Genomic DNA, 26,312 nt, shown 5'->3' on the forward strand with positions numbered 1-26,312 from the left:
CCACTTTCTGAAATTATGTTGTGGGGTCTCAGTCTGTTTTTGCCCCCCGTGTGTTTGGGTATTGTGAGTTGATAACTGTAGCATGTTTGTACTACAAACCATGCTCTGAACAAGGGCTTCAATCTGTTCAAGTTTCCTCATGTGAAAGGAATGTTGGCAGGGCTAGAGAGAAAAAGAAACCCTTTGAAAAAAAATCGTCCTGCACGAAGAAAGGAACTTTTTCCGCCCAGTAAATGTGATGTGACTAGAGCAGAAGGAGTGATTGTTTTCCTCTTGTTCTGGCACATATAGAGTGAATCAGGTGTGATTGTGTTTAATCTTGATCTACTCCAACAGGTTGCTGCTGTTACTGTGCATTTCTCACCCCATTGCTGTTTGCTTTCAGTAAATTATCTTAACCCTCAGTCTCTGCCTTTGTCCCTCTCTAACAGGAGGGAGCAGGGAGGAAGGGCAGGGGCTTATTAGAGTCGAATTTCCAGCTGGTGTTAAACACCACAGTGCCCAAAGTGGCAGACACAACAACAATCTTTCACTGCAGGACACATTCCAAAGAGTTATCTTATTTCTTTGGAGGAAACAAGGAGCCACTGGCTTGAACTGAAAAGAAAGCTGTTTGGAATAGGCATTTTGAAAAGCCCTTTCTAATTTTAAGTGTAGATGTGCAATAGATTGCCTAGAAAACTCTGCAGGCTTTATCACGGATATCTTTACGGACATATCAGGAATGACCACAGTGGCTTTGGTCCTTCCTTGCATGGGAGAAAGGACAGTCCAAACTCCTCAGGTGGATGAAAGTGGGTGGAACGGTAGATTTGAGCATTTTCTCTATTTTCTCACAAGAAAACAGGTCAGAGAAGACCCCTCTAGAGGCCTGTCCAAGACTCAGCTGTGTCAGGCGCTCCATATAGCTTTGAATCAGGCCAGCAGTGTGTGCAGCCCATCCTCACTTCTCCCCCAACTCTCTGTGGACCCCGAATTTGCAGTTTGTGAACCAAAGAGAGTCTGAATCTATCCTTCCCTGTGCCACAGCAGTGACAGACTTGCTCTCCCACCATCAGGAGGGGAAGGCTGGTCTCTGCCCTGGATGGATGTTGCTTGCTAATTTTGGGAGATCAGAAAATGAAACACTTCCTTCCATGCCTTCCATGTCCTGCAAGACAAAGCGCTGTAATGGGAATATCCTCACACTTCTGCCCTGTTCTTCTGCTCTTGTCCACAGTCAGGGATATGGATTGGATTTGATCCAGGGTGTGCCTTCAGGCATGGCCAGAGGCCTCTTGCCAGGTAGCAATGCCCTGCTGCCTTCATCCAGATGGAACTTAACTGTCCTGTCTGGAGCAGACTGCTGAACATCATCATTAACAAAGCAGAAAAATACCGACATCAAGATCTCCACACAAAATGCTTTTGTCGCAGAGATATCCACTAACTTTATTGCAGGGATTTTTTTGAATTTTGGAGTATATTAATTTAGTCCCTCTTCTTCCTTTACATGCACATTAGCCATTTTAACTAATAATTTTTTGTTGCAAAGTGAGGCATTCTAAAGTTAAGGATTATATCTATCTACTAACCTGAGGTCTTCATTAATATATTCCTTTTCTGGCAGAAGAAAAGAGAGAAATCTCTGATGAGATACCAAAACCGTGTATTTCATTGTTGATAGCTCTCCATTCCTCAAAATCTTTTTAAGCTGGCTGTTGGTAATCAATAATTAAATATTTCAGGATGCTTGCCTCAGGTATGGGATATTGAGACAGAGCTGGAATAGTATTGAGTGATGAGCCATCCATAACTTTTCGCCCTTAGTTAAATCATCAATGTTTATTACCTGCACGCTTTATATTTATAAAAATACCAATCATATTGCAATGTCAGTGTGACACTAGAACCAATATTTGAAAAAAGAATTTTTAGATAAACTTCATGTTAGTGAAATGCCAGGAGGTCAAAAGAGATATGGAGAACAAAATCTTTCAGTTCGTGTCACAGATCAGCTGAAAAAATAAAGTCCTGTTATTTTCATATTTTCTTAATAAGTTCTTTCAGTCTCCCTTAAAATCTTCCTTCTTCCTCCCCTGCACTGCAAGATACTAAATTTACACTAAAATTAGTGTTTTGACCAACTCCTGAACGTCTCCTTTTATCTCAGTAAAATCCTCTTAGAACTAGAGAAAAACCAAATTGTTTGTACATTTTTGTTATGAAAATGTAGTAGGGAAACTATCAATAAAATGTTCACTTTGTAAAGACTTTACTGGATTTTTGGATACAGCTTATGTTAATGCAAATAGTTCTAATGGAAGGTTTACAAAGTTATTTATAGTGTGGGAAGATGACTTCTTATTGTCATTAAAAAATGCACAACAGTCTTCATGAAGTCTTTAAAAAGCATTTTGGTGCCTTTTATTCTCTTGGGAAAACCACTCCTTCACTTGCTCCATCCACATCTGCATAGAGTCAGGAATTGCCCTGGAAATAAAACATTTAGGAGGTGTTTTATTCTTTGTCCTCAGGTATTTGCCTCTCCAGACTGGCAGACATGGGAATGCTGGGAAGACATTGTGATTAATTGTTTATGGGGGAAATAAATTCCTGACATTTTTCATGGGTTATCTGCACTGTTGGTTAAAATACAGCATTTTCAAGGTTTTCATATGATTCCCCTTAGCCAGAATGCTGCTGGGAGGCAATGTAGAGCCTAAGCTGGTAAATAACTGGGACAAGAAAGTCACAAAAAATGGAAGAAGATGGATCTGCCAAGGCCTTCAAAGCCTTTAGTTTTCAAGGAAAAGTGTTATTGCTTAAATAAATTCTACAGACATTAACTGACATGGCTAAAATATTCTAGGATGTCTTCCTACTCAAACTTCTTGTTTGTTCCTTTTCAGAAGGAAGAAGTTGTTTAGTTAGATCTGAATTTAAAAGTAAGACCTCTGATACAGTGAAGTATTTATGTCTGATTTCAGTCATGGGGTTTGTGTCATTTCTTTTTTTTTTTTTTTTTTCCCCCAGAACTGCCAGTTCAAACAACTGTAGAAAGGAGGATCATATCACCTATTTTTCTTCCTATTTGTTTCTGAATCTGGAGCTCTGATGAAATCCTTGGTGCTAGAAAAGGTAACTCTGGTTTGTTCACCATCATCAGGTGAATAAATATCACATCCTTAGCACAGTGAAGAAAAAAGTCTTCAGGAATGAACACCAACATCAGTATTCACTAGAAACATCTCATTTTCTAATTATAACTCTACATATGGTTTTTTATAAGGTCTTAGGCAAACCCTCTGCCTCATCATCTCCCTCTGCAAGCTGTAGCTAAGTGCAAGAATTAATTATGTGACCCATGGGTAGTGAAAAAGGCTTGATGAGCCAAAACCTTCCCACTCATTTCATACCTTCAGAAAAGTATTGTTCTGATTTGCACCACTTCCAGCACAAGGAGGATGGATGGTACTTGGAAGAATTGCATCAAGGCAAAATATTGTACTTGGCATTTAAATTCAAAGTTGATGGCAGTTTCAGGAATGCCTGACCCTGATAGTCAATGCCAAGGGCTACATTTTTTGTATTCTGTAATTCTCTTCAATAACTGCTCCAAGACTCATACAGAGAGAGCAGTGCACAGTCAGGGCTGTTACTAATTCTTTGATCAAAATCAGATGATTTGCCTTTCCAATTTTTTTAAAGTTCCAAAGCTGTTCTTGCTTTGGTTTTTGCTGTAAGAGTTTTGATGCAAAGCACAACTTACATGTTTGCCCCAGCTCCTGAGGCTTGGACATGTGTGAACAATAACAATCAAGATGCAGTAAATTTTCTGAGGATTAATGCCTGGCTGGGAGGAGATGAAGGTCAGCAGCACAGCCAAGGATCATTAACCCAAGCTGGTCACTAATCTCAAGAAATTACTTCATACCAAGGTCAGTATTGTTATTTTAAGCTGGCAATGAAAAAGCATGGCTGTATGAATTTTTATTTGATAGGTTTCATGGTAATATCTAGCATATTTTAGAAAAAATTAATTTGACTTGGGAGAATTACATTAACTAATTACACCAGCCCAGCTCCCAGTGATTGATTATTTTTGCTTTCTTTAACACGTGTACCGTCATGTTTTTCTTCCATGTGCGATTGCCGTGAACCTATTAAAGAGTGACCTTATTTGTGTATCTATTTACAAGTTTCTGTTCCCTTCCCAAATTTTCACTCCTAGAGCTTACTTACATCTCTCTCTAAATATTTGACTGAACATCTACTCAGAGTATTACATTTCAAAGCTATGTTTCCAAAGGCTGTTGTTTGCAAAGTGAGGATATCATAGATTTACTCCCTTCAGAAGCAGTACTCCACCTTAGTACTCCCTTTTCCCTTTCCTGAATTAGGTCCCAAAAAGCCCCCAAGATGCTGGCAGCCCTTGTGTTTAGGCACCAAAGGTGCCAAGGAGCTCAAATACCCCCCGATCTTCTGGCATATTCCAAAGTACCACTGATACAGGTGACAGCTGATGAAAACCTTTGCAGACTCACAAAAAAGGAAAAAATGCAATTCATCTTACACAAAACAAGAACTGTTTAGATCTTTCTAAAGCAAAGAGCATTTGTATTGTTTTCTTTGTTTGTTCTATGTTTCTTCTTGCTAGGAAATTTGTCCCTGTGAGTTGCTCCTCAACTTCTCAGCCTTTGCAATTCAAATCCCTCTTTGCTTCCAGATGGGGACTTGCTGCTGAAAGGGACAAAAATCTTTGAGTTCAGCCCTCCAAGTTTACATGCAGCAGATGCAGATCTCCAGGGCTTTGTCTCAACTCACCATCACATCACAAAATATTTTCCAACATTTCTTGCAAACTTGAACCCCACACTAAGAGACCAAAGTGAGGGAATAGGAGTGACAAGGATCCATCACAGCAATTTTCCTGGATCCAGCTGTGGTCAACCTGCAGTGCTTTGGAGCATGGCTCACCAACCAGGCACCTTGAAGGTTTCAATTCTAAATCACCTCATTCATTCTTACTGACATATGTTACGTCTCTACTTGTAACATATTTTTAGTATTTCCTTTAAAATATATTAACAGGTGCGAGTGTGAAAACCGCACAACTTAAGGAGCTTGTTGTTGCTGGACAAAGACTCAGTTTGGGTGTAGTCCAATGAAAATGTTACAAGCCAAAAATAAATAAGCTTCACAAATCTCACATTCTGATTGTAGATCAGCCTAACTCAGCCAGGAATATGCTAATCTTCAGGTTCCTTCCCACAATATATTCAGTTTCTTCTTTCAGTTGCGCTTTTCTGTGCCTTCTTCTGTTACTTTTCCTTAAAAAAAGCTAAGAAAAGTAATTCGAGTCTTGATATAAAGTTATGGACAGCCATAGAAAACATGGCCTCTCATCCACAGTCCCTTGCACTCAGATTATATTGGTGGCAGTTTGCTTCTGTCTTGTACTGCCATAAAATCCCTCATTATGGGCCAAATTTTGCTGTTCTGTTTTTGACTGAACAATGTATGATTTCAGAATGTCATTATGAAGAACATTTCAAGGGTTGTTTTGAAGCAAAAACCCTTTAAAATATCTCTTTATTAGGTTTTCATACTAAAATACAGACAGGGAAATACAGACAGGGAAATACAGACAGGGAAAACCGTTTTTGTCTTTAATTTTATGAGTTCCCAAGAATTCACTCAGAGTTTCAATTTCTTCCTTTCATACAATGTAATTTTCAACATTCACTATTTTAAAAGCTTCAATCACTTTTTATTCTTACTCTTCCCTTGTCTCCCATCCTAATCTATTCTCCAGAAAGTCAGAGTCTTTTCCTGGCTTCAACAGCTTTCCATCACCTATTTATGAGCTTCTTTACAAAACCAGGACACAGAAAATATGATATATATATATATTAAAAAAAAAAAAATATATATATATATACATCATTGGGTAACAGATATTACATAAAATAGGATTTTTAATTATAGCCATTACAGATATCTGTATGCTTATATACTTCAAAATCAATATATATAATAGTAGAATAATATTTCCAGTTTTATTTCCTCTCCTGCTAACCTGACTGTGGCATTGCTGCTTCTCTGTACAGGCCTGGATAGAACTTAATTTCTTGTGAGTTCCTGGGGAAATCACACATCTTTCCTGCCCACTGAAGGAGGAAATGTTGGTAACCAGTTATAAAAGAAAGCTCCACTACGACCCTGCTGCTTCAGGTGCTGTGGTTTAAAATGCATATGAAAACCAAAGGACTTGGTCATCGGTGACCTAAAAACCCCAATTCCATTTTTGCCATTAGCAGCAAGTTTTTCCCAGGCTTCTGGCCTAAATCCAGTTAAAACAACTATATATGACTACTTACTAAACATTCCTTTCTGCTCAGTTGATTATGGCATTATTCACTTTCTCTTCTGAAGTGCTGAAATACTTTTGTGCACTATTAAAAATTCCCTGCCTTCCCCCTGAGGCAGCTGCATTTCAGCATTGGAGTGATGTAATAATTCCTTCAAGAGCTGGCAATTGGTTTTTAAAGCTTAACATGCACTCTGGGATCTTCTCAGGAAGGGCTGTAAACAAGTGTCCAGCACTCCTGCTCTCGAATATGTCATCCCTGGACCTCTCCTGAGCAGGTCGAATAATCCCACAGCCATGCCATGAGGTATTGCAGCAATGATGTAAGGGCAAGGATTTTCATCAGTCAGGAGGGAAGCAAGGAAGTGAAAAGAGATTGGAGCTATTCACCTGAGCAAAAAACCAGTGTGTAAAACCCAGCACTGATTCACCTGACAGTATCTGTGGAGAATGGGGAGTTTTATTGGAATATAAACTCCATGTTTTGGCTTTTGGTACGTTAGGGAACTCAGAAGGGTAGAAAGGGTAATTGGGAAATGTGACACTTGAAAAAAGTAGTTAATTATCCAAAGACTAGAAATTAGTAACATCCAAGTGGTTTTAACATCAACAGCAGCAAGAGCTCTTCACTTAATAGCCAGGAAAGCAGTAAAAAGATGATTTTTTTTTGGCCTTAGTTTAATGATGAGCCATTATTCAAGTATGCCAAGGTCAGAAGGGGATGAAAATATTTGATTGAGGTAAGAGATGGAAGCAAGGGAATGAATGAGAGCAGGAATAGGCTTCAAAGCTTATTGGTTAAATAACCATCTCAAGCATGATATTGTGTCGAAAAGAAATAGGGTAAAAGACTGATCACTAAAAAAGCTAAGTCTTAGAAGCTATAACATATAATATAAAATAAGAATTATTAAAATTTGAAGTGTTCAAGGCGAGGTTGGACAGGGCTTGGAGTAAGCTGGGTTAGTGGAAGGTGACCCATTTTACAATTCTACATTTCTATTGAAGATATTAAATACTAGAGCAAAAAGGTCTGGACATGTGTTCAAGAGGAGAAGAAAGAAAGGAGCAGGACCTCTGTACCACTGACCTGGGACAACAATTAAAAATAACAGCTGAGTGATGATTTTGGCCGTGTGGCAGAGGCAGGACAGCTGGCTACATTACTGCAGTGTCTGTCTCCATTTTTAAACACCAAAAATTAATCTACTTAGACTCCCATGCAGCTGGAGATGTCATGTTATATGGAAAAGTATGAACTAAGCTGGAATTGGCAGCAGGAGCATGAAGTGAACAGAAAACTTAATTATAAGTTAGTCATACACCATACTGAAAAGGAATAGTGACAAGTTCAAAGTTAATGCTGGTGATTCCCTGAAATATCACCCCTGGGGCTGATTTTGCTTAGTGTTTTTATGAGGATCCTTGGCATCACTGTGATGACAACAAGAAATCAGGAGACATCAATTTAAAACGAAATGATCAGAATGTGAGCAATAGGCATGCAAAAAGGGAACTCTTAGAACCAATAAAATGCTACAGAATTCTCACTTTGCGGTCAGTAATTTGGAAATTATTGAGGAAAACTTAGGAAAACCATCTGATCATAAAAAGGCGAAAAACATTTCTGCAAAGCAAGTGCAGCCGTGATCCTGGGATGTACCATGAAAGTTCCAAAAGAGATAATGAGGCTTGTCAATTCTCCAAAGCATCAGTAAGGCATTATCTGTAATATTTTGTACCAGTCACATTCAGGGTGAAGTCAGACTTTAACCTAAATGCAGAAAGTCTAGAAGTGTGTTAAGAGAAATGAAAATAATGTCTTGTGACAGGAAACTTTTAAGAGCATGTTTTATTTAGCCAAGCAGAACAAGGGCTGACGAGGGCAAAACTTCTCTTTGCCTACAGATCCACCAAGAAAATCTGTGAAAAGAATTGCTTAAGTTTACATACTTGCCAGAAGAGTGAGTATAAAACCTATCCCCTCTGTATTTAGGCCACGAACTACAGGGTTTCTAATTATTAGAGCACCAAAGTGTTGTCTTCTAATTAGAAATAATGATGGCAAGAAAATTATCTACTTTTAGGAAGATACTCGCTCAGTTGAAGAAAGAATTTATGAGGTTTCTTGCAGCCTTCTCTTAGCAGTCTTTGCAGTTATCCTGGTGGCTCCAGTTCCTCAAATGCAGCAAAACAGGAGAATTCACAGGTCCTGCACAGGCCTAGGTCTCTTCCAGGAAATGCATCTGTGAAATGTTTGAGAATTTTACAGAGGAAGCCTGTGAGGGCTGACAGGAAATCATGGGTTAAGGATTCTGTATGAGAGACATGGCACTGAATTCCAAATGGGATGAAGCCATACAGCATAGTGTAAACAAATGGTTATGATTCCTGTCAAGACCAATTTTTCATCTCCATAAAGCCCAGTTTAATAACATGGCACAGGCACCGCTGAAAAATGGGAATATCAGCTTTCCAACAATTTCCCAAAATTGAAATAGAATCTGTTTTGGCAAAAACATTACAGTCATCTACCAAGAAAAACATTTTAGGTAGGTCGTTATATAAGCAGTAAAAATAAATGTTTTATAAAATTCACCCACAAGGACTTAGAAGTATTAAAAAACCCCCCCCAATAATAATTAACCAGATTTCATGAAGTATGAAACAGCCAAAAATAATAACAAGTACAGCTGAAGAAGGTGAAGTCATTTCTCCTACTGCACTCCAAAGCTTGACCACCTGGAGAGATTAAAAAAATATATCCAAAGAATTAATTTTCCTAATATGGGCACAATGCAAAATTCTGTCTTCTAACATGACTTCATTTGGCCAAAGGAATGGAATTTTATGCAAGCTTAATATGTTTTACAAGTACTTGTTTCTCTGGCACAGAAGCAAATCTTTGGGAAGGCAGATGAAATGGAGCATCTACTATGTTTCCTTTGGAGCTAAAAAAACCTGGTATTGTGTCCTGAAGAGAAAGTAACATTTTAAATTAAAAGGTAATATTAGTACAAGATCAGGTCCATGAATAAATTTACTCTGGAAACTGACATTTTCTGAACTTCTGAGTTTCTAGAATTGCTTTTTTTAGATAGTGGAGCCTATTTTAAGATAAAGCTTGGTAGTTTCATTTCCATGACAGGACAAAAACAATCCTTGAGTTAAAACCTCATCTTTAGATCTGTGAATAATAATCTCTGAATATCTGATTGCACTGACTTGGTTAACATCACCTTTTTCCTTCATTGACCTAGACAGTCACCTCATTCAAAGTTTGAGTCTTCAGTGCATTAATAACCCAACACAGATATTTAATGGGGATATTTCATGGGAATTAGAATCTGCTCAGTTCTTTCTTCTGCTTTTGATCAGAATTTTTTGGGGTTTTGTTGTGTAGAGAAAATTATTAATCTCATCTGTGCCCTGAAATTTTTCCTCAATTCTTAATTTTGCAGAGCCTCATTTTTGTTAGAGCACTGCCTCCAGCTCTGGAGTCCCAGCCCAGGAAGGACCTGGAGCTGTTGGAGAGTCCAGAGCAGACACCAGGATGATCAGAGGGCTGGAGCAGCTCCGCTGGGAGGAAAGGCTGGGAGAGTTGGGATTATTCAGCCTGGAAAAGGCTTCGGGATGATCTAACTGCCTTCAGTACCTGAAGGAGCCTGCAAGAAGGATGGAGACAGTTTACAAGGGCCTGGAGTGACAGGACAAGGAATGGCTTCAAATGGACAGAGAGCACGTTTAGAGTGAATATTAGGAAGAAATTCTTTACGGAGTGAGGGTGGGGAGGCCCTGGCACAGGCTGCCCGGAGAAGCTGTGGCTGCCCCTGAATCCCTGGAAGAGTCCAGGGCCAGGGTGGACATTGGGACTTGGAGCAACCTGGGCTAGAGGAAGGTGTCCCTGCCCATGGCAGGGTGCAATAGGATGAGCTTTAAGGTCCCTTCCACCCCAAAGCATTCCGGGGTTCTGTGACTCTGAAGTTCACAGGGTCGGTATGTAAAGATGCTGTCGAGTGTTGCTGGCTAAGAATCACAGAAATATAGTCTTTTTATGACAAGAAGATAGAGCTTTTTTGCATAAGGGTTTCCCCCGTGCGTTTCAGAAGCTTCCTCAGCACCTCCTTCCCTTGGGTTTGTGCTGACTCCCTGTGGCCGTTCTCGTGATGGAAACCCCATTCGTGCAGCCGACGCCGACAGGAGGAGCAGGAGCAGCAGCGCCCTCCCTGTCCGCCCTCAGGGGCCCCCGCGGGGGGACCGCTGTGCACGCTGACACACTGAGGGTGTTTAACACACGGTCAAGTGTGATCAGACGCCACCACACCTGCCGAAATTTTAGGGCTAGCACATCTGAGCGCCACCGAGCAACGCTGAGGAGGGGCGGGCACATCGCGCCCTGTTCCTCCCCTTGTCCCTCCCCTTCCCCCGGATGCGGGCCCGGGCGGGCCGGGATGGCGCTGCCCACCCCGCGGTACGGGCACCTGGGGCCGCGGGGGCCCTTTCGGGACGTGTACGAGCCGGCCGAGGACACCTTCCTGCTGCTCGATGCGCTGGAGCGGGACGCGGGCAGCCTGCGGGAGGCTCGGTACGGCAGGGCAGGCAGGGGAGCCGGGGAGGGGTGAGCTGAGGGGGGATTGCTGTCACAGGGGCGTCAGAGCCATTAGAGAGCGTCCAGAGAGGCTGCGGAGATGGGGAAGGGCTGCAGGGAAAGCCGTGCGAGGAGGGGCTGAGGGCGCTTGGCTTCTTGAGCCTGGAGAAGAGGAAACCTCATCGCTGTCTGCAGCTTCGTCATGAGAGGCAGCGGAGGGGCCAGCACTGATCCTGCTCTCTGTGACCTGAGGGAACGGCCTGAAGCTGTGTCAGGATGGGTTAGGGTGGATATCAGGAAAAGGCTCTTCTCCCAGAGGCTGGTGGGGCACTGGAAAAGAATCCCCAGGGAATGGTCGCAGCATCAGCCTGACAGAGCTCAAGAAGTGTTTGGACAGCGCTGCCAGGGATGCACGGGGTGGGATTGTTGGGGTGTCTGTGCAGGGCCAGGGGTTGGACTGGATGATCCCTGTGCGTCTCTCCCAGCTCAGGATAGTCTATGATTCTTTACTTTAGCTTGTTTGGGACGACAGCGTGATCTGTAACACTGTTTTCACCAATTCTGTATCTGTTTCAGTGCTCTTGTATGTTACAAACAGAAGTCATCCAGAGTTTTCTCTCTTTAGAGTCGAGATCTGCCTTGAAATAGGATCTGGATCTGGTGTGGTTTCAACATTTCTGGCTTCTTCCATCCTTGGACCCAGTGCACTGTACATGTAAGTATAACAGCACCTAAACTGTTGCATGAAATAATAAAGGATGCTTAGCCCTCTCATATATATTTCTCATTTTCACATTTTAAAAACTATTCTTTTCTCAATTCTGTAGATACACAAATCAAAGCAAAGAGAGTCTGTTGAGCATTTCGGAGATTATGGTGCAGCCTGAATTATTTACTTCGGGTTCTGTAACAAATAAGTAGTGCTGTGACTAGAAATCCATTTTCCCATTTCTCAGACAAATTGCTAAGCCTACACTTGTGTTTGCTCGGCGGAATCCTTGTGGGTCCCTTTTAACTCAGAGTATTCTGTGATTCTGTAAATTAGGTTGTGGTTCATAGGGTTAAACTTCCAGGTACAGTAGCCTACAGCTTACACTTTGTAATATTTCCCTTTTAGATGCACAGATATCAACCCCATGGCAGCTTACTGTACCCAGGAGACAGCTCTGCTTAACAATGTTCACCTGCAGCCTGTCATTACTGACTTGGTAAGAGAGATGTTTCAATAGTATCCCCTTCATAGTTTGTATAATTTTTTATACCTACTGGAGATCATGGAGTCACACAATAGTTAGGGTTGGAAGGGACCTCTGGACATCACCCCCTGCCAAGGCAAAAAAACCCTAGCAAACTACTCAAGCTCTAAAATTCAAAATTAAGCTCTGAACATTTATTGAATTACTTTTAAAAAAAATCTGTAGATATAGTTTGGAAAATCCTGGATAAGGAATTCTGTAGTGGCCTGACATTATAGCCCTTTGTCTAAAGTTATGCAGTTCTTCATTCTCAGCCTTTTCTGATTTAATGAGAACTTACATATATTGTTACTTTTGATTTCTCACAACATTTGATATGGAGAAAAGATAATTTTCTCATCTCTTTAATCCTGAATATATATGTTTATAAAAGATTATATAGATAGGCAACAATAAATTGGATTTAAAATGGCTGACCAACTGCACTATGTAACTGCATTTTTACAAAATATTTGCATTCTTCATGTTTCCAAAAAGAAACCCCACACAAAAGAATCATCAACTTCACCTACAGGTCAAAGGATTATCTCCAAGGTTAAATGGGAAGGTTGATCTACTGCTGTTTAACCCACCATATGTGGTAACACCTTCTGAAGAGGTAGGAAAAATTTGAAATACAGAGTAAAAATGGTATTGCTACTGTCACTTGTTGGGACACTTCAATCATTCGGTATTATGACAATCTTTGCTTTCCTTCTTGCTAGGTGAAAAGCCGTGGAATAGAGGCATCCTGGGCTGGTGGCAAACAGGGCAGAGAAGTAATGGATAGAGTTTTCCCATTAGTACCAGACCTGCTTTCACCAGGAGGATTATTCTACTTGGTAACAATTAAAGAAAATAATCCAGGTGATCACTGCCCTAGGATATTGAAATGTGCCAAACCAGGTTTAACATGGTATAAATCAAAATGCTGATCACAGCTAGACCCAAAATGCAAGCACATTTATCAAAACTAAGAACTCCCCAAGCTAGTTTGGAAAATGAAAGTGTGTAGGACCCCAGCAGCTCTGCAAGAGTTCAGTTCCAAGTCTGAATGGTGAGTTAATTAAGTCTGAAATAATTAATGAAGCCAGGCCAATTCTTTCTTATGGAAGAAAATGGTGGTGTTAACCTAAAAGGCTTAGTTGGAAATGTGATTTTCATTTTACAGGTGTAGAGAAAAGATTTGGATTTGTTTCTTCTGATCTAATGCTTAATGGCCACAAGTGATCATGTAATGTCAAGATTATTGTTCACACCTGATTTATTAGGCAGCTTTTGTGAGACGATGCTACAAATGTCACTTTCTCCTACGGTTTAGCTTCATACAGAATTCTAGCAAAATACTGAACTTCAGTTTGTAAATTATGAGCTTTATTTGTTCTTGGTGGGAGATTATTTTGCATAAAAATTCCTGCCTGAAAGGGTAAGAGGACAGTTTATAAACTTTGCTTTACAGCTTGAGGGATTACCTTAGAACTGTCTTTTATAAGCAATTTCTACTCATTTATAAACAGTGCACTTTCCATTACAGATGAAATTCTGGAAACAATGAAGAAAGGTGGCTTGAAAGGCACACGAGTACTTTCCAGGCAAGCAGGACAAGAGATGCTGACTATCCTTAGATTTAGGAAGTCTTGATAACTTCTCTTCACCTTCCAGGTAGTAGGCATGAAGAAAATTGAACACAGAGTTGTCAGCTGGGAAACACTGAAGTGAATGCAATCTGCCCTCTGTTAATGGCAGAAACCTATTCATATAAGCAAAACATCAAGAAAAAAATGAACCCCAAAACTGAACTAGGGAACAAAATATCAATGGGTGTCATAATGATCTAATATCCTCTGACATAACCAATCCCACACACCAAACAGAGTCTCACTTTTACATGCCATGCACATGTATCACTTTTAATTTGTAGTCTTCAGTTGTCATTGGTCAGAATCATGGTCATTTTACACCATCAACATTCACAACAAACTGCAAGTTTGCAAGCAGCAATATTAAGATATCCTTCTGTTGGCCTAAAAAGTTCTTTCCTCTCCCAGGATCAGCATTCTCAGCACAGATCACTTTGGCCATGGTTAAGAACCAGAGTCTTCCACCTCCCTCTGACCTTCAAAGAAGAAGAAAGAGCCTGGTTAAAATACACAGATGGTCAGAGTTCACCACAAAAGCATTTGGTGGAAGTTTGGATCAATGCACAGATGGAAATACAGTGGCACTTGTTACAATGCAAAATGTGAAGACAGAGTTAAGAGCTGTTTCATTTGTTCTCACATACCTGTTTGATACTTTGCTGCTGTACTATTCAGGGTACTGAACTTCTCGTCTCTCCCAACATACAAAGATATTCCAGCAGCAGGTAAGGAGGATTCTCCAGTTCTTCCTTGTAATGAGCACAACAGTTCTGCAACTCATTAAACACCTTCCCCGAACTTCAGAGAAGGCTCCTCAAGGAATGATGGAAAATTTTATTTTAGTAATTGTACATCTGTATATCACCACTGGGATTTTTTTGAGGAATGTAATTTTGCAAATAGAATTGAATTTTATTCCTTTTCACTTCTTTTCCCCCCATTTTAAAGAAGCAGTAATGTAGTTTTTCTGGTGTACACCTGTGGGTTTTCTGGGGCTCTCGTTGTTTTGTCTCTGGATAGCTCTGCAACATACAAAGCTTAAATAAGTTGGCTTCAACTCCCAGCTTACTTTTGACCAAAATAAAACCCAAACAAGATTGGAAAAACTTAGGGATAAAATGGATGTACACTGAAAAAAATTATTTCCATCATGGTTCTGTAGAGACTGACTTGCAAGAGTTTTCTCTCCGATGCTCCTATAAACATCATTTTGGTATTTGTAGTAATTTGTATCATTTTAGCAGTGCTTTATCAGTGTTGACCAATTCATCAGTGGATGTATCTGAGATGTTCGAACAGCAGTTGAGTGCATCCATTGCAGCAGCTCTAAGCTTTTTTGTAGGATTTTCTTCCTTTCCATGGTAACACTTACGTCTCCTGGACGACAGCAGCCAAGAAGAACTTGAAACAAAATAATCTCATTAAACAAAAGAAAATAAAAATTATATTAGGAGTATACTGGGCAAATACAGTCCTCACATCAGTCCAAATTAGCAGACCCTCTTATTCAAAAACTGCTGCAGACCCTTTATAGGAAGAGCCTTTGGCCATGATGCAAAATGTATTTGGTCCTCAGGTGCTGGAGTTCTTATCTGCACAGTTACTGAGTATTTCTCTATTATTATCATTATCATCCTCTTCAATTAAATTAGGAAGCTCTGCTATGGTAATAAAGTAAGACATATTATCTCCAGGGTGCACTGAGCACTGCTTTGGTTTCTGTTCTCCACATGTAATGTTTAATAGCTATAGACAGGTTTAATTATGAGGCCACATCTTATTGTAAACTTGATAATTGCTCTGAGCCAGCATTACCAGAAGAATGTTCAGGAATATCCTTTTTATCAGCATGACTGGAGAGACCTTTATTCTCTAGGGATTGGAAAGAGAAGATGGTCCTGGGGGTTTAAAAAACATCTTTTTTCCTTCTCTGACTCCTGGGTCCCCTCAGTACAATGAACAAAGCTGCAGATTTTTTTGATTTTTGAAAGATGCTCCTGCAAGTGAGGCTTTGATTTTACAAGAAGCAATATAGCAGAGAGGAGAGATGCACAGCAGGATTTTAAACTTGTTCACTGCTTCTGTATGATTAATTCAACATTAATGAGCTAAGAAGCTGAAAAAATTCACTATTCACAAGATGGTAGATGTCAAACACATCTGAATTGTCTCAATTTGCACTAATGCCTTAATTTATAGTAATCTGTACTATAAGGGATGATTGTTTCTGCTGCTTGTTCTCAGCATCTTCATAAGGACAAGTAATTTGGATTTTGTGTGTTGCGTTTTCAGCATGTCCTTAAGACTTTTTCCCCCTAAATATTTTTAAGACATTGAAGCACCTAGCTGAACCTTCCCCAAAACCTCTGCCCATGCAAAGTTTCTTCATAAAGTTAGAACCAAACTGAAGTCAAACAGGAATTTTGTATATAGCAATTATCACTTCTGCTTAAAATGCAAATGCCTACCAAAGTCTAAATTACCAGGTTTTTTTTCCCAGAGTAATAGTTTGGAGAAAACAAAAGAGAACAACTTTCTGAAATGTTATGTTTGGATTTCTTTTTTTCTATCAAAATTTTTGTGTTTGGATTGAGTGCATGATGATCAGGACAATGATACTGATGTTTGTGAGGAACTGAAAAAGCTGACAAAAATTCCAATCCAGCCTATAGGCAAAATATTTATGGAAGAAAACTCCTTGAGTGTAACTGCACACACAGCAGGGCTCCACTTGAGCCAAAACACTCCTACCACAAATTGCATTTTTGTGCAGTGAAGACACCTAATGGCTGCATCCACAGCCAGCTCAGAGAGAAAAATTGGTTATTCAGGGAAGTTATTCTCTTGTTGAGACTTAATTACCACCTTGAGCCATTCTATTTTTATTATATCATTAAGATACAAATGAGATATTTTCGATCTCCAAATGGTAATTTAGATTTTTTAATTGTTTTTAACTCAGTCCATGGATTTGAGGCACTGCAAGAGTCTAGTTTTGCTTTAAAAGCATATTTCAAGGGATAGTAAATGGTAAATAAATATAAGTATTTGTCAAAGGAAGGAATGAGAGTCCTAATCCTAAGTTAGGAAAGGGGATTGGCAGAAAAAGATGTCACCAGCTGGGCACTGATTTGCACTGTCTGTAGTAACTCAGTAACTTTGCTGAACCCTAACAGCCCCCAGGTATTGAAAAAGCCTTATTCAGTGCAATTGAATTTAAAGAACCAATTCAATTTAAACATAACAACTAGCACAGTTCTCTGTGTTGGATACTATTATTTTGGAGGAAGAGGCTCCAAAAATACAGGGTGAAATTCAGACCTGAGTATTGCTATAGGGAGAAACTATCTTCACTGGATGCAGTCCCCTTTCTCATGCCTGTTGCTACTTTACTGAATGCAAGTGAAAAGAAAAAATCCCAACCATAATCTATGCAATGTTCTTTCTGTCCCACCTCAGTTTTTCTTCTGACAAGACGAAAGTTCTATTTCGGGGCTGCATTTTTCCTGTTTGCAGGAAACCACAGAGTGAGACACAGCGTTCTGAGAGTGGGCTGCAGGAAGTCTGCTGAAAATTACCTTTTAATACTGCATGAAGGAGGTTTTAGTGCCTTAAAGGAGCAGCAGCGTTTCAGTGTCCCATCAGCTCCTTTTCTGCCACTGGTGATCACAGAGCTCTCAGGATTTGCTGCTGCACCAGCCAAGGTGGCCCCTGCAGCCCATTCCAGGCCTTACTCCTGTCATTCCTTGTTAAAAGAGGGATCAGCTCCTTCATTTCAATACAAGTCCTTTCCTCCTTCAGAACATGAGATTGTCTGCATCTCCCTGCTTTTCCCTCAACAATTTCAGTTTCAGGAGATGAGCTGAGCCTTGCTGAACCAAAGCACACATCTTGAGCCAGGTTCTGAACTGTAGGCTGAGCTTGGGTGCTCTCACAAGGGGGGTCAGTTCATTCAATCCAGAGCTGGGTAAAGCTCCACTCGGGGGTTTGCTGTCTGTAAAACACTTCCCTAAGGGCAACCATGGGTACTGTAGCTGTTGGATTTATCTTGAGGTAATGACAGGCTTCAGAAAGAAGGGGAGGGAGGAAGCAATTTAAAACTAATTATAGAAGAATTAAGGTGAGAAGGTCTCAATTACTGCGGTGAAATCCAATGCTGAATTTGAGAGCTATTTTGTACACTGGAGGACCGATAAAAAACCACTTGAGGCAAACCAATATACATACCCCTCCTAAGAACCTCTAAAGCCCCCAATTACTCTTCTTCCAGCTCTGAACAGAACTACTGAACAGTATCTTCAGCTGAGCTGCAGTAGCTCCTGTATCCCAACTCTCATCCTGCACTTTCTGCTTCTACCTGAGATGTGCTCCCTGCTGTTGGATATGAAAGAGGAGGCCTCCGCCACCACATGAGCCACAAATTCCAAACCCCTTGTAAAGAAGTGGTGGGATGAGAAAAAAAAAAAAAGCAGAACTGCCACAGGCTGTCTGTTCTCCAGCCTATGCAAATAACAAACCTAATTATCAATATCACTGTGGCTTGAAAGTTATGTGTACTTGATCCTACTGCATCCTGGATATGGGTTGAACTGCCTTGATTCAGTTAAAAAAGTAAAATGTCACCATAAAAATGTAGCATAGCCGAATTACTTTAAATATTTGCTTCACCTGGTTCTGCATCAGCTTCCACACAAATCCTCACTGATGTATTGATTTTGCAAGTGTGCACATGCTGTTTCATACAGGAATTGTCCACACAAGAAAACTTTACAAAGGGTATGTTTATTCTGCTTTTCCACTTCACAACAAAAAGCACTTGATCTTAATGTGCTGTGACCTGGAAATGACTGAAAATGAGAAAGTAATGATTCATAAATTCATCAGTCAAGAGGTTGCCTGAATTTATCATTGATCCATTATGAGATGTCAAGACAAGTCAGAATTCAGGAAAATAAATGTGTAAACAATCAAACCCACACTTGATGATAATTTTTGATGGGTTGATGTTATTTGCTCAATTTTCATGAAGTCCCCAAGGGAGAGGGATCAAACTGTGACCTTTTTGGATTCTTCCACATTGCAGAAGCCCTTCCTGAAAAGATCTGAGGCCTTGGACAGTTGCAAGAACCTGTACCTACAAATCGTTTACTGAAGTGTCAAAATGCACAATGATCATTCCACCTGGTGTTCACTTGGAGCAGAAGGCATCCTTAGGGAATTTCTGTCACCATGAAGAAAATTCAGGAATTGACACGAAACAGAAGATTTGTACAACCAGTCCTGAAACAGACTTCAGTGTCATTGCACAGATAAATCAACCAGCTGCTTCAATATTTGATACAACCTTAAGCTACAACAGCAGCTCCTTAATTTTTCCTGTCCCCATCCATTTCTTCTGTCTTATATTACACCACACTATGTGAACTACCACATGTTCTTGATGCACTTGATTGGTAAAATAAGAGATCATGCATAAATTCTATAAAAAAGGAATACCTTTATTTCTTTTAAAGAGACCGATTTTCATTACCAAGTGAAAACTTTACAATGTAAAGTATTTCTCTTCAGTATTGTTTTAATATAAAAACTTAAATCACTTACTCTGGTCTTACTGTTCCTACAGGAAGTCTTGTGGCACTGCAGGACCCAGATATCTTCAGCCTCACTCTAGTACCTAATCTTAAGTTCATGACTTGTTTTTTTTAAATAAAACCATTTCTGTGGCCACTCACCATCAACAAAACATCCCTACCACCAAAACAAAAATAAAGCATCTTCATTAGACCGAAAGAGACTAAACTCTAATAGCACTATTACAGTGAGAAGCTTTGTTAAAATAAAAATATTTTGAAAGTTAGACACGACTTTAAAATTGTACAAAGACAACAAGCACTCAAATTACACAAAGTAGCAGTGAGTACAATGTGAATGCAACAACAGTGAGCCTTGCCTCTCTTTATATGTAAATATAAATAGAGATTATCCTTGCCAAACTTCCAGCTTTTTTTTCCTTTTTCCTGAAAACCAGCTCATTATGCTGCAAAACCGAACAGGGAGCATCTCACTCTTCAGCTCAACAGAATTGCTCAGAGGGGCTCTGGCTCAAAACAGCCCTTCTATCATGAGAATATCCCATACTTTGCAGAACAAGTTTCTCTCTCTGTTGAAAAACAGATTTCCCTTTCATTATGCTGAATGCTGCACCTTCCCATGGGAGCTGCCAAATTACAGGCTTCAAAATGATTAAAAATTTTGAAGCTTGCTCATGTTTTTTCAAGAACATGCAAGCTGAAACTATCATGGTGTGTCCATGTAAGGAGTCAAACAACAAAGAATGCTCCTGTTTGTATTTTACTCTTTGCAAGTGTTGTTTCAAGGAAAACACTTGGCAGTAATTTTAGCTAATTTGGCTAAATTTAAGTATTGGTTAGAGAAGAAGATATCGCTTCTTTTAATTATTTTACTATTACATTTAGAGTTCAAATATATTCATAAAGCCACCTGGCAAAAAGTATCCCTTAGAGCTTGTCCCTACATACGGATGTAAAGTGAAAAGCAGACATCATCCTCCCTTTACTTCTGAGAGTTTTCTTCTTTATAGGAAATACATTCTTGCACAAGAAATTAAACCCCCACGGAGACTGTTCAAACAACTTCACCACAGCCTCTAAACTAGGATTTAGTTATTACTTAGCTTTATACATGAGAAAACTACTGCTGTAAATCTTCCCTGAGATCAACAGCAGTTAAAAGAAAGTTGTTTTATCCAACTGTAGCCATACTGGCAAAATGATGCTCTGAATGTTTGCAGGACTCTTGTTTCATGACAGAATGCAACCACTTACTCTTATTTTCTCTGAAAGATGACTTGGGTTATGTTCATGATTCTAAACTTACTTACTCATTATTCTTTCTAGATTACATGGAAGTGCTTTCTTTTTCATAGTTTTACTCCATTATTAACGTTTGTTGCAATGGGTCAAGATCTTGATTTCCAAAAAAGCTTGAAAAGTGTTGTGGCTTCATTTTTAAATGAAAACATCCTATTATTAAGACAGCGGTGTCCTGCAAACTGAGTTCATTACACTTGCCAACTTTTTTATGTAAAACTGTAAATCTGAAAGTAACCTGATTTTTTTTTTAATTATGCAAGAGCCTATTTAATGTTCCCATGAAGCATTTCAAAATGTCTGTCAGTTTGTCAGTCAAGGGAAGAACATACAGCATCAAATCCTGTATAAAATCATTATGCATGCAGCCTGGAAAATCCCGTGTTAGCAAAAACTGAGTGAAGTAGCCCAAATTCCTACCTTTTAATCATCCCATTTCTCTAGCTGTTTTTGTTTTCTCAATATGCCATTATTTTCCATTTGCTTCAATTCTAAGATAGCTCTGCGAAGGTTTCAAAAAAGACTAAAACTTAAAGCACGTTGTTTCACTGTAAGGAAACAGCAGCTGTGAGAAAATACTTTCAGTTCTTGTCAGGACAGAAAAGGCTATTGGCAGTTTACTTTTCACTTGGCTTCAGAAGATTTATTAAACAGTTCTAGCCCAAGGCAGTTAAGGATTTTAAGCTAAACCCAAGCTTGTGCAATAAAAAAATGATACTAGGAAGGCATATCTTGATCTCTAGGATTAGATTAAAAAATTGCTACTGTTTATTTCTGTCTGAAGTCCTAGACCAGCAGTGGGCTGAGCACCCCTGGACTGGTGCACATGGATAAGAAACCACGTGCTTCTTAGCTTTGTCCATTTATTCCAGCAGGTTTAATAGCAGGAGGCTGCAGGACATGGAACACAAGTGCATTTCTGCAGAGCTAATTGCACAAAAACCCAGTTGTTACTAAGTACGTAAGTCTCTCTCAGCCCAGCAAAGGAGACTGCTCTAGATACAGCTGGGGAAATAGCTCCAAACCCAAAATAACCTGGTCATTTTGTCTCTTTTCAGCAATTCCTTGGTATTGCTGTAAATAAACTGCTGTGAAACTCTACTGGGGAAAGGAAGCTGGACAACTGGCTCCACCCTTGGGAGTTAAAGCATTCTTATGCCATGGTACCCATTGAGAAGGAGGATTCCTGTGCTCCCAGGAGATGCTTGGCACCTCTGAACCCAGAGCATCTCCAGGAGATCTAGAGCAGGCAGAGGTCAGTTGTATTCCAGCACTTTGCACAATACTCCCTCATTTCCTTCAAAACCTTCATAGAACACTTGCATGAGGTGAACTATTTGGCATCATAATTTGGAATAGCTCAGTAAGAGTTTACTAGGTTTTTGGAGAGGGTAACATTATTGAAATTCTTCAATTTCCCATTTTAATTTTTGCCAGTCCAATAGATGTGGCCATGGCACAGAGTAAGAAATACAGCCCGTGTCTGTAATTCCAGTATAAGTTCAAAGTGTATGTGCCTTCCTACTTGTGCTTACAAGTACTGAAAAGCCTTTGCAGTAACTGCTTTAAAAACTGTTTTAATCCCTTTACCTCCCTTGACTGAAAGGCTGATGACAAGGCCAGAGGTGCAAAGGACCTTCAGGGAGAGATGGAGCAGCCTCTTCTCCTGTGCACAATGAAAATCCTTCCCATCTCCTCAATTTAGTGCCTCTGTCATCCCCAATTTAGATTTAGCTTAGTCCTGTTAGTAGGAAAAAGGCATTAATCCTCTCTGCTAAGGACTTGGTCCAGCATAAGTTTCCCTTGACAGCAACTGCACTGCAAACCACACTCAAGTTACTGGTTTGTCTACTCAGCTTTCAAATGTTGGCACTGAAATGGAAGGAGGCATGTGAAATCAAGACAGGGGAACAATGATTTTAGAAAAGCAGACATGGCAAACCTGCAGAACTCCCAGCCTTATGAGAATAGTGGAGTTCAGAGGTCAGTACAAGAGACTGGCTGGTTAAGCTGGATAATGAATACATCCACAGTTGCACCAAACAGCGTCAGAGAGTGTTCTAGAAGAAAAATGTTTCCTGTTTCAAAACGTAAACCAAGCTTGAATAGAAAGTTGCAATAGTCCTCCCCCAACAGAGCAGTGATACTTTAACTAACCATCCTAGAGCTTCTTGCATTTCACAGGTGCAGCACCTCTTCTTGGTCACTCAGGGACAGGATACCGGACAAAGCAATCCACTGCCATGATTAGCAATCCCTACCACACCATCTTCTTGGATGCACTGTGAAGTGGGGTCCTCCATTCAAGTGCCTTTTTCTCAGCCTCAGTTACAGCTGGATTGAACAGAGATCAGGTGTATGCCAGGGATGCTCCCTACATTCCTCACGAGCTCTACATCAATGTAGCTCTGAAGTCCACAGCAGAGTTAGCAACAATCTGTGGCACACCACTAAGTTCAGGAGCAGATTGTCATTTCTACAAGAATACAAAATAGCTTGTAAAATCAATATGTAACACTGTATATATGCATGAATATAAAAATAAACCACACCATCAATATGTAAAACTTCACGACAAGGATGAAAACAGTTCTCTTCTCAACGGTCTTCAGTGTTGATGAGCTGGTTCTCATTGTCATAGCCATCAGGCAGATATGCTTTCCTCAGCTGCTCCGACTTGGGTATGGAGCTGCCGTTCTTAACGTAGCGGGACAGGAAGGCTCGCACAGAGGGGTGATCAGCCTTCTCCAGGGGGATATTGGCTTCCAGGCACATTTTCACAAAGTCCTGGATCACGCTGCTTTTCTCTGTCTGGGCAGTGCTGTTGCACTGGAGGGAGGCAGTCAGAGTCCTTTGCTTCTTCCTGACGTTCTGCTCCTCAAACTCCGCCTTCCTCTTGGTGTGTGTTTTGGACTTGAGGTGGTCGTTGATGGCGGATTTGCGGACGTGGTTCAGCACCACGTTGCAGGAGGTGCAGAAGAGCTTCCCCCCGTCCTCGTGCAGCTCGCTGCCGAACTCCGTCACGCGGTCCTGGGGCGTCACGTACAGAGCAGTCTTGGAGCGGTTCCGCGACGGAGCCGACTTCACCCCAAAGCGCTCCATCGCTGCCTCCGAGCAGGCAAAGCTGGGAAACAAAGCAATGGTTACATTCAATATCCAGCCTAGCGCCTACTGACACCTAAAATATAATTAAGACACATTCGTGGCACTATTATTGAAAGGCTCTTAATTTAGAATTCCAGAGAAATTGGGAAGAGGAATTTCCTTGTGGGTCAGAGTAAAACACTTGTAAGTTTCTCAACAGAACCCTCAAAATTCAATCTGTTCATCACTTAAAGTCAAACAAAAAGGGTTTTTGCTTTTCTTGAAGACTTTTATGTTGTGTTGAGTCAGTATTTTTCGTTTCCATCTTGAAAATGTGTATTTTGTCCATAGCAAGCAAGAAAACCATTACTGTCACTTATAAAAGCCAGTAACCCCCAACATAAAAAAAAAAACCCCAAACCAAAACCAAACCAAAGCTTTGCCAGCACTTGTTTGGAAACAGCCCTGGTTTTTAAACCACAAATATTAGATTGAACCTAAACTTGGAGCTTAGAGCAAATAATTTTGTCACTGCAATTACTGCTGGAAGAGCCTAATGGGAACATAAAATTGCATATATTGCAATGTAAAACAAGAAACTGTATTTTCAAAGAGGACCACAACCATGAGAGCTGGACACTTTTTAACATCACTCTTAACTAGACCATGTCACCAAAGCAAGGAATAACCCAGTCAAGTGCACTGAAATCAAACAGGACCTGTGTCCTTTTGTTGATGAGGTATGGGGTAGCTACCGCAGATCTCACCTAAGGTAATTTATCTCCTTTTTAAAGGAAAGTTGAAGTAAAGTAATAGGTCTGTTCAGGTTTGAGGTTTTCTGAGCAAAATGAATGGTCATCACAATAACTACCCATTTCCTTAAAAAAAAAAAAACCAAAAGGCAACAAATGTTTCTTCTAAGTATCCAGATATACTCTGGATACACTTCTCTGTACTTGTTTTCTTTTGTTACTCAGTTTGCTGTTGCAACATCTTAAAAAAAAAAAAGATTAAATACAGTTTCTGCTGTCCAGAATGTCTTTTGCCTGCCCTGGAACTAAGGAATAGAGAATTCTGTTTTCAATATTGTCTTTTTTTCTTAAGCCGTTGCTACATGAAGAGATTACAGTCTTCTGCAAAAGAAGGAAACAAAGATCCTGGTATTAGCTACCTTCCTAGTGATATTTTTTCGTTCTCAGTGCTACTTTTCAGAACTGTAAGTCTTTGACTGATGCAAGTTAAACAATCTTTATCCAGCATCAATGTAACTTTCTGCATTCTTTTTGTTGCTTTATACATGAGTTTCCTAAGCAACCATTTCCTGAAATCAAGCAGAAAACCAGTCTTAACCCAACACAAACTTGTTGCTTCGGCTCCTGAAAGGCCAAAAACACCCCCACCCCACCAAACTAGCTGTTTGCAGTTCTACTGCAGCAAAATTCCTGGGGATTCTGAGAACAACACAACACAAGATTTCTGGTAGGCCTTTTTTGGGGGTGTCAAGTTTTGGCGTGGGTTGCTCGCTGAGGGCTGCTGCCTGCCCCACCTCAGGGTGCCCGGCGCACACGGATCCGCTGTCCGGGACACTCCCGGCGAGGCGGCGGCCTCGGGGGCCTGGACTGTGAGCGCTGTCACCGCACCCCGGCCCTGCTGCCAGCCCCACGAGCCGCTCGGGCGAGGAGCACAACAAGTCTGCCTCTCCAAGCACCGGGCGGGTTCCGCCCGGTAGCCAGCACCAGAACTCGATGCGTTCCTTGCCCGGGTTTGTTCCCCGGGCCGCCGGCGCCCTGTGCCCCGCGCGGGTTGAACGCGCCCCTCCCCGGCCCGGGGGGCTGCGCAGAGCCCGGCCCGGCACAGCCCAGGCCCCGCAGCTGCGGCCCTTCCCCGCACCGCGGGTGTTTCCCCGGGAGGCCCCGCAGCCCCCTCCCCACTCCCGGGTGCGCGCAGGCCCCGTGCCGGCCGCCATTACCCGCACCGGCCGCGCCACCGCCCGGCCCGGGGCCGCCCCGGGGCTGCGCCGCCGCCCGCTCCGCGCTGGGCCCCGCCGGCCCGGACGCGCCGCTCCGCCGCAGACACACGGCCCCGCCCACCCCGCCGGACCGCCCCCGCTGCTCGCCGCCCCGCCCAGCGCCGAAAGTCGCTCGCTGATTGGTTTGGCGCGGAGATGGGCGGTGCTTTTGCCCAATTAAAATTGGGGGGAGGGCGTGAGAGCGCTGATGGAGGCGTGCACCGGCCAGTCAGAGCGCGGGCGGCGGCGCGCAGCGGACGGGGGCTCGGGCGGGCGGCAGCGGAGGGGGGCGTGACAGACGGGGCAAGCAGCCAATGGGAAGGCGGGACTGAAGTAACGGCGAGACTTTTTCACCAATCGCAGGGCGCTTATGCCAAGGGGCGGAGCCAGGGGTGAGAGCGGCGTTGATGGGCAGGGCAGGCGGGCCAATTGGAGCGCGGCGCGGCGGGGGCGTGGCCGGACGCGCGGCGGCGCGGCGGGGGTGGCCCTTCCGGCGCGGCGGGGCGGGGCGGGGG

The 26,312-nt window shown here is 41.6% G+C and overlaps 2 protein-coding genes and 1 long non-coding RNA gene across 11 annotated transcripts; 2 read left to right on the forward strand and 1 right to left on the reverse strand.

The window, feature by feature from the left end:
* Nucleotides 1–3,467: 3,467 nt before the first annotated feature.
* Nucleotides 3,468–9,953, forward strand: LOC125321683. The gene is made up of 3 exons (XR_007201644.1): nt 3,468–3,920; nt 6,093–6,216; nt 9,814–9,953. It is a non-coding gene; the product is annotated as an uncharacterized LOC125321683 (long non-coding RNA).
* An 808-nt stretch (nt 9,954–10,761) lies between these two features.
* N6AMT1 (N-6 adenine-specific DNA methyltransferase 1) lies at nt 10,762–19,316 on the forward strand. 8 transcript variants are annotated; one of them, XR_007200388.1, is made up of 8 exons: nt 10,762–10,937; nt 11,566–11,655; nt 12,058–12,148; nt 12,711–12,794; nt 12,901–13,042; nt 13,710–13,837; nt 14,224–14,540; nt 18,086–19,316. XR_007200388.1 is itself a non-coding variant. In XM_048289294.1 (7 exons), exons 1-6 carry the CDS (start codon nt 10,804–10,806, stop codon nt 13,814–13,816), a joined length of 648 nt encoding a protein of 215 aa, XP_048145251.1. In that variant the 5' UTR covers nt 10,762–10,803; the 3' UTR covers nt 13,817–13,837; nt 18,899–19,316. The 8 variants fall into 8 exon arrangements, 2 of the variants coding, with proteins under 2 accessions (XP_048145251.1, XP_048145243.1); XR_007200397.1 differs by having other exon boundaries at nt 13,710–13,767; XR_007200400.1 differs by having other exon boundaries at nt 12,901–13,017; nt 13,710–13,767.
* Nucleotides 18,579–25,800, reverse strand: CGGBP1 (CGG triplet repeat binding protein 1). 2 transcript variants are annotated; one of them, XM_048289317.1, is made up of 2 exons: nt 25,759–25,800; nt 18,579–23,829 (listed from the first exon to the last, which is right to left on the reverse strand). In XM_048289317.1, the coding sequence occupies exon 2, from the start codon at nt 23,805–23,807 to the stop codon at nt 23,304–23,306; it is 504 nt and encodes a 167-aa protein (XP_048145274.1). In that variant the 5' UTR covers nt 23,808–23,829; nt 25,759–25,800; the 3' UTR covers nt 18,579–23,303. The 2 variants fall into 2 exon arrangements, with proteins under 2 accessions (XP_048145274.1, XP_048145284.1); XM_048289327.1 differs by having other exon boundaries at nt 25,765–25,784.
* Between the last annotated feature and the right edge of the window lie 512 nt (nt 25,801–26,312).

Source organism: Corvus hawaiiensis, chromosome 2, assembly GCF_020740725.1.
Source record: "Corvus hawaiiensis isolate bCorHaw1 chromosome 2, bCorHaw1.pri.cur, whole genome shotgun sequence".
Taxonomy (NCBI): domain Eukaryota; kingdom Metazoa; phylum Chordata; class Aves; order Passeriformes; family Corvidae; genus Corvus; species Corvus hawaiiensis.